Source organism: Phocoena sinus, chromosome 12, assembly GCF_008692025.1.
Source record: "Phocoena sinus isolate mPhoSin1 chromosome 12, mPhoSin1.pri, whole genome shotgun sequence".
NCBI lineage: Eukaryota > Metazoa > Chordata > Mammalia > Artiodactyla > Phocoenidae > Phocoena > Phocoena sinus.
The window spans coordinates 40,292,234-40,300,893 of NC_045774.1; the positions used below are offsets into that span (position 1 = coordinate 40,292,234).

General features: G+C 31.4%; 1 protein-coding gene across 2 annotated transcripts in view; it reads left to right on the forward strand.

Annotated features, from left to right (window-relative positions):
* Window positions 1-5,130, forward strand: part of TBC1D32 (TBC1 domain family member 32) — a 209,463-nt gene extending 204,333 nt beyond the window's left edge. For both annotated transcript variants that reach the window (XM_032651612.1, XM_032651613.1), the window contains one exon: window positions 3,013-5,130. In XM_032651612.1, coding sequence (XP_032507503.1) covers window positions 3,013-3,132 — 120 coding nt within the window. In that variant the 3' untranslated portion in view covers window positions 3,133-5,130. The remainder of the gene's footprint in view (window positions 1-3,012) is intronic.
* Window positions 5,131-8,660: the final 3,530 nt, after the last annotated feature.

Consider the following 8,660-nt stretch of genomic DNA (forward strand, 5'->3'; position numbering starts at 1 on the left):
CACATAAGGCTTTATAATTCATGGTAAAGAGTTCAGACAACATAATTTATGCTGTTATTCAGCCTTTATAAAATTGAGGCTTAGAGAATCTGTAAACTTTCCCAGGTTCATACATCTAGTAACTAATATAGGTGAGTTTTTACCCTTTTTTGGTCGGAATCCAAATCCTGTGATCTTTCTAGTGTATTATTGACCAGTCTGTTTACTTAAAAAAAAAAAAAAATATCCTAAATTCAGTGGAACTTCTAATTAAGTGCTCTCAGTAGTAAAAGAAAACCAGTGGTTACATACTTGAAACTAGATTCTATGTACAAAGGAGAGAGGGAAGCTGTGTATACGTCATATTATATAATTGAATACACACCCAGCATTGTGGTTTAAGATGGTGATTTTTAATGCTTTTCTGATGGTTCAACATTTGAAACCCAACATTAATGAGAAAAAGCAAATCATTGAAGGCACACTGGTTGAAAAGCCACTAGAAAGAAAAAGAAAATGCAGTATACTCATTATGGACTTCCCAACCAAGACAAACTACTTATTAAAACAAAACTTGAACAAATAGTGCCCTGTTTATATAAAATGGAATGTTACTTTATATAATTACATATGCCTACCTATTTAAAGAATAAGGGAATTCATATTTTTAGAGTCCAATATACTTATGTCTATAAATGAAATGATAATAAAGCAGTATTCTGAGGAAATGGTCCTTTATAACTTGAATGATAAGCTGGCAGTCTAAATGGTCATAATTACAAAGAAAATTAATTCACTGAAAAGGCTATAAGAACATTTCAGATAAAATGAAACATATTCCACTTTGAAGACAAAGTGGAATTCAGAGATTCTAAAATTTTATTCAGAGTTAAAATTGCCTGTGAATTTTAAATAATCTGTATAATTTAAAAACATTCCTTTTAGAATGAATATTTAATTCATTATGAAATAAGACCTTACTAGCCTTATCTTTCTCCTATGAAATAAGACCTCAACTTTACTTGCCATTTTATGGGTGTGTCTTCAGTATAATAATCCGAGTATTTTCTCTTTATTTTAAAATTAATGTCCAAAATGGAAGCCATAATTCAAAAAACATGTTTTAAGGAAAAAAGTATTTTTAAACCAAGTAATAGCTATGGTTCTCCGTAGGTAGTTTTTATTTTTAAGTTAAAGTGGAGCAATAATTAAAAGACGTTAAAATAGGTTTTGCTTATTTTTGCCCAGAAAGAATTATTAGAGGTATTGTTCAAATGCTGTCATCTCCTATTGTAATTCACATTTAATGAACAATAAGCATTCTTTTAAAAATCATGAATATGTACTAAGACAATTTTTCTGGCATTAGGTTTTTTTTCTTCTGGTTAGAATAACACATTACTATAATTCTTTTCCAAGTTAGGTATAGTTTTAGTGAAAGGGTGATTAATGTCAGATCACACATAATTTGAATGAAGAGAATGGATAACTTCATAAATAATTCCGTGACTACAACTCTAACCGTTTAAAGTGAATTCTTGAACAGTAAGATTGGTCTTACTTCAATCCTGTTTTTTGCCCAAAGAACAAAGTGAAATATGTTTGACAGAGAGAAATTTACATAGTATCTCTGCTATTCATAAGATGAACATCTTCCTTTTGATTCAGTTGCTTATACATAAAACTGGAGATATGATATATACTTCAGTTGTTAATGTTTTAGGACAGAGACCCGTCTCATTCATCTTTGGGTCTTCACTGTATAACCAAGAACTTTACATACAATAAGGGAATGAATGAGATTAATGAATGAAGAAATGAAGAAATGGATAACATCACAAGTATTTTAAAATTAAGAGTAAAGTTCAAATTTTTATGTTTGAGGGTATTAGCTCTAGTCTTAAAGGTGTAATCTTATGCATATAACTTTACATCATTTAGTTTTCTTAATTATAATATCAGCCTTGTAGATCAGTAATAATACTTTTTTTTTAAAGCACCAATTAACTTTTCCCCCAAATTACCCAGATTTTAGGTGGTATGTGGCAAGTAAGTGTACTGTTCTTCCATTATGTGCAAGCTGTGAACTATTACTAATCTAGTAGTGACTAGCGACATCTGAGGCCTTTAAAAACATCCATTCTTACTGAGAATTTGTTGTGTTTTCCTAACTGTCCTACACTGATGTCTCTCATCTACAGACTGTCTCTAACACAATATTTGGTATATGATAATATCTTATTCTTTTGAATTGTTTATTGTTAGTAGCTTTTGCCTTTAAGCTATTTTCTCCAGAAAGGCATGAATTGCTCCAAATTTTTTATAACCTCCAAAACTTCTAACATAATACATTACATTGAATCAAGGATCATGTTTCTTTTTTCTTTTTTTTTTTAAGGGATCATGTTTCTTTTGCAGAATTTTTTTGTTGTTACCTTGAAGGGTAGGCATTGCATAGCAAGTATTTGGAGATACTAAAAGAAATAGTCATAAAATTTCCTAAAAGTGTCTAAGATTCTAAATGGATGCTCCTACTATTTTTCATTCTTGAGTGCCTCATTTGGGACACTAACCATTAAATTCCAAATTAGTATAGACATGCATAGTACCAACATTATGAATTGCAGACTGTTGGAGATTTTATGAACAGTAGCTGTAGAACTGATATTTCTTACATTATAAGTATCCTTTGATAAGCTTTAGAGCCTTTACTAATTACAAATGTGAACAATCATTCTATAATTGAAACTATTATATCTTAAATATTAGGAAGATTTCATGATCTTGTTTTTTTGTTAGTGGTAAAGCATTTTTGGTTTTGAAAACAGGCAACCTCGTTTCATAGGGACATGGTTTTTTGCTATCATATACATATAGCCTACTAAATAAAAAAGAAGTTACACATTTATTAGAAACATAAAACCCCCATCTATAGCTGAAAAACAATGATACATTAACTGTTTAAAACTCATTAACTTAGAATTGTGTGTCTTTACCCAAGCGAATGAACATCTCTTTCTATTTTTTTGACAGGAAGAAGCACTGCATGGGTTTCGAGTGAGTGATTACTTTGAATACATGGAAATTTTGGAACAAAACTACCGACCAGTGCTGCTGAGAGACATGTGGAACATTAGAGTGCAAAGCACATAGATCATGGAACACGCAATTTAATTTTATGTTTTATTTATTTTTAAAGGAGACAGAGGGACTTGACTTTTCTGTCTGTGTCTATAACAACATATGCTTTGTGAATACACAGTATTGTAAATCAGTACTGAGAGTTTTTGAATATAATAATATATTCCAGTAGCTATTGGCTCAATTGAAGTGAATTCATTTTTGTAAATTTGTTGTTGTGTAAGGTTGTTTTAGAATCAAATCTAGCTTATTTATAGTTCTTTATGTTTAAGAGTTAGTCTTAACCTACATTTCCTTCTTCCCAGGATGATTAAAATATTTTTTCCAATGAGTTTGGAAAGTAGCAGCAGTATTGTAAATAATTGACCAGCCAGAGAGATTCCATAGAGACAAGGAAGACAATTGTTTTCTTCATTTTTATTTCTTTACATATAAAGGAAAATAGGCAAAACCATAACTGCTTATTTTACATATGTAGGAACAAATGATATTATGGCAAGTGGTAGGAAAATTGTCGTCGTCAGACATAATTGTTTTTCTAGGAATTGCTTTTGATACCTATATCAATTTATAATTTTTCATATGAAATGTAGCCTCTACATGGTTCATTTAAAAGATAGATTGGTTATTTCATACTGATATGCATTTGACTCTCGTTTGTTATGTGGTTTACTCAGTGATAGATTTGATTTGTACTGAACTTGAAAACATTAAAGGGAATAGATTTGTAAATTATTTTAAATGACCAACAGTGTTTTATTTAAATAGAAGGCTCTGCTCCAGTGAGATTAATATGCTAGGCTCTATTTTCTTGTAACCGTTACATTTAATATATGAAAGATAAGACACAAAAATATTAATTTTTCAGTCAGCAATTTCAACAAGTTTTAAAGATTATAGGTAGAGGTCATTTTGTATTCATTGCTTGTATTTAAATATAAATCAACTATTAAAACCATTCTGGAGCCTTTTTTTCCCCCAACCAAAAATGGCTTATCTACAGACTCTATTTTTCCTTTTAGTATGATGAAATAACTGGTACCATACAATTTTCAGTTTTGTGATATTTAGGCGATTGTAGTATCAACCTTCCAAAATCAGTTTTTGTGCTGTAAATGCCAACAGCAGCTTCTCAGTAATGGTGTTCCTAAAGGACACTGAAAAAGTTAAGAAAAGAAAATTGAGCAAGTTAATTTGACATATTGCTCACTTTAGCTCTGGCTGATGTGAGTTAAGTAAGAAAGCCCCAGGTTACTCAAAACACCAAGTGTTGTCTACTTTCAAACTTAATTTTGAAAAGCTTGTTCCACAGAACCTGTAGTACCTGTTTCTGTTTTTTCCCATTCTGAGACGTTGTTATTTGTCCTGAGAAACTTGCAGCTTTATTTCTTTTTAAAAGGTCTTACATGGTAATTGGAAATACAAATGGAGAAGGAACTATAACTTAATTTTATAATATTCATTGGTGATTTTGATTGAAAACTGAAGCAAGATCTAGATAATAATTACATTGTGGAAAAGTGACTTCAGCTGGAGCCAGAAGGCTTTCATTTTCATTTGATAAATATGTTATGAACAATGACTTAGCAATTTGGTGAAATAATATTATAAAATATGGTAGTTCCTGTAGCTACCATTGTGAATTATTTTTGTACCTATTTTTATTTTAAGAATACTCTTTAGAGTAGAAATACAGCCCTGTCTTGCTTCTCCATTTTATTTTTAATTATTTAAAGTGTAAGTTCTTAGGACTTATTTCTAATTTGTGAAGGAGGACTTTATACATTTTACAAGATTTATTATAGTTATATTTTATAATACAATGTAAACAAATTTGTGAAAAATTTAAGTGTTCATATATACATCTTCAAATATCTGTTTTCAAAATTGTATCTTTGTAGTTCTGCCTCTGCATGTTTAGGCATCTAAAGAATCTGTGAAAGTAAAGTAAGTCTCAGAACTTCATCTAAACTTGCTAACAGGATTCTACCTAAATTTATGATTATTAAATTATGGTGTGCTCTAGTTTGATTTTCCAGTTCCAAGATGTTAAGGAAATTTCTTTGGTCATTCATTATACAGACATATTGTGAGTATTACACATATAATGAAATATTTTTAATATTCAAGGTAGGATAAATGAGATACAGCACCTCCATTCAGAGAGTCCACTGTCTTTGTGGGAAGGTGAATAATTTTAAAACTGAAAATACAGTTATAAAGATAAATGAGAATTGACCTTTGAATTTGTTGACTTGATAAGAGTAGTTTTGATGGAGTAGTGAGGGCAAAAGTTTGGAGCTGGTTTAAATGATGCTGAGAGGAAAGATTTTGGAAACTGCTCTTTCTAGGAGTATTGCTGTCACAGGGAAAGAGAATGCATGTGGTAGCTAGAGTAGGCATGGGATCAAAAGACTTTTTAAAGATGGGAAAGGGAAACATATGTGGGTAGAAATGATGTAGTAAGGAAGGAAAAACTGATGATGCTGAAAAGAGAAATGCTAGAGTGAATGTCATGATAAGTGGTAGGGGAATGGTATCTAGTTAATAATTTTTGGAATTAGCCTTTGCCTGGAACATGGACCCTTCATTCAAAGTAACAGAAGAGGAGACAGTTTAAAATGGAAGAGTTTCAGCATTAACAATTATGTTATCTGTAGGTTTTTCGTGGATGCCTTAATCAGGTAGGTGAAGATCCTTTCTATTATTTTTGTGGGAGTTTCAGGAACAGAATTTCCACTGTAAAATAATTTTTATCAGATACTTTATATTAAAACAATCATGAGTTTTCTTTTTTTTGTTTTGTTTTTTGGTTTGTTAATATGATGACTTACCGACATTTTCAAATGTTAAACCAACCTTGCATTCCTAAGATTAACTCTACTTGGTCATGATATTTTATCAATTTTACCTGTTGTCAGATTCAGTTTGTTAAAATTCTATTAGGAATTTTTATATCTTTTTTTTAAGTTTATTAATTTTTGGCTGAGTTGGGTCTTTGTTGCTGCACACAGGCTTTCTCTAGTTGCGGCAAGCAGGGGCTACTCTTTGTTGTGATGCGTGGGCTTCTCATTGTGGTGGCTTCTCTTGTTGCAGAGCATGGGCTCTAGGACACACGGGCTCGGTAGTTGTGGCTTGCAGGCTCTAGAGTGCAGTCTTAGTAGTTGTGGCGCAAGGGCTTAGTTGCTCCGTGGCATGTGGGATCTTCCCAGACCAGGGCTCAAACCCGTGTCCCCTGCATTGGCAGGTGGATTCTTAACCACTGTGTCATCAGCAAAGCCCTGTATATATGTGTATGAGGGATACTGATTTGTAGTTTTCTTTTTCTGATTTGATGTCAGGGAATGCTGGCTTCATAAAATGAGTTGAGAAGTATTTATCTTTTATTATCTAGAAGTTTGTGTATAAATGATATTTTTCCCTTAAAGCTTTGGTAGCATTTTCCAGTGAAGCTTGGAATTTTCTTTGTGATAAGATTTCTAACAAAATTAATTTCCCTAATAGATACATGGCTATTCAAAGTTTCTTTTTGTTAAGTAAGCTTTTGTTTGTTTCTTTCAAGGAATTTGTTTGTTTCATTAAGTTGTCAAATTTATTGTCATCATCTTATTCGTAATAGAAACTTACTACCCTTTTTAATACATGTAGAATTTGTAGTGACGTCACCACTCTCATTTTTGGTTTTGTTTATTTGTATTTTCTCTTTTTTTCTTTTCAGTCTGGCTAGAAGTTTATGAATTTTATTGATGTTCTCAAAGAACTAGCTTTTAGTTTCATCAGTTTCTCTATTTTTCTGTTGCATTGATTTCCACTCGGAACTTTACTATTCCCTTTCTTCTACTTTCAGTTTCATTTGCTCTTGTTTTTCTAGTTTCTTAAAGTCATTTATGTGAAATCCTTCTTTTCTAGTATAGGTGTTCATTGCTATAAAACTCCCTGTAAAGTACTTGCCTTAGCTGCATCCACAAATTTTGTTATGTTGTTTATACATTTTCATTTAGTTAGAAATACTTTATAATTTACCTTTTGACTTTCTGTTTGATCTGTGGATTATTTAGAAGTATGTAATTTAGTTTCCAAATATTTGGGGATTTTCCAAGTTTACTTCTGTTATCGATTTTTAATGTAGTCTCATTGTGGTCACACATTCCTTATATGATTTTATTCCTTTTAAAATTGAAACTTGTTTTGTGTCCCAGAATATTATCTACCTTGTAAAAGGTTTATATATACTTAAAACGAGTATATATATTTTGCTGTTTTTGTGTGGAGTGGTCTATGAATCTCAATTAGATCAAATTGTTTGATACTGTTGCTTGTATATTTTTACTGATCTTTCTGGCTGTTTTAGCAATTATTGTGAGTAATGTTGAGATTAACCATAATTGTGCATTTGTCTGTTTCTCCTTTTAGTTCTATCAGTTTTTACTTCATGTACTTTGAAACTCAATTTCAAATTTACAATATTAGGTGTATAAACTTTTATGATTATTATATCCTTTTGATGAATTGGCTGCTTTATCCTTATGAAATGACTGTGTTTATCTCTAGTAATATTTTTTTGCTCTAAAATCTACTTGATATTTAGGTTTTTGGTTTTTTGTTCAGGATTTGCATGACCTTTTTCCATTATTTTACTTTACCCTTATGTATTTTTATATTTAAGGTGATTTTTATTGTAAACAGCAAGGAATTAGCTCTGGGTTTCCCTTACCCACCCCCCCACCCCCCCACCCCCCAAATTTGGCAAATCATGCCTTCTAATTAGGATGTTTAGACCATTTACATTTCATGTAATTATTGATATTTTTGGGTTCATATTTTATATTTACATTTATCATCTTGCTATTTGTTTTCTATTTGTCCCAGATGTTTTTGTTCCCTGTTTTCTATTCTGCATTCTTTTGGATTAATTGAATGTTTTAGTTGATTTCATATTATGTCCTTCATTAGTTTATTAGATGTATTTCTTTCTTTTCTTTTTTTGAAAATAATAATTAAAAAAAGCTTTAACTCTCATTGTTATTTAATGCCAGCATTATTATTCCAAAAATGTATCATTAATAAACACTTTTCTTTGGGAATGCCATATCAAAATTAAGTATAAACTTTTTTTCCTGTTTTTGAAGTTTTCCTTTTCCTTGATTTTTAAAAATATTTATTTATTTATTTATTTATGTTTTTGGCTGCATCGGGTCTTAGTTGTGGCATGCGGGATCTTTCGTTGCGCACATGGGCTCTTCATTGCAGTTGTGGCACGTGGGTTCCAGAGCACGCAGGCTCGTTAGTTGTGGTGCACGGGCTCTCTAGTTGTGGTGCACGGGCTCTCTAGTTGTGGCGCACAGGCTTTAGTTGTCCCGCAGCATGTGGGATCTTAGTTCCCTGAAGAGGGATTGAACCCGCGTCCCCTGTATTGCCGGTTGGATTCTTAACCACTGGACCACCAGGAAAGTCCCTTCATTGATTTTTTAAAATTTAGTTTATTGAAGTATAGTTGATTTACAATATTGTGTTAATTTCTGCTGTACAACAAAGTGATT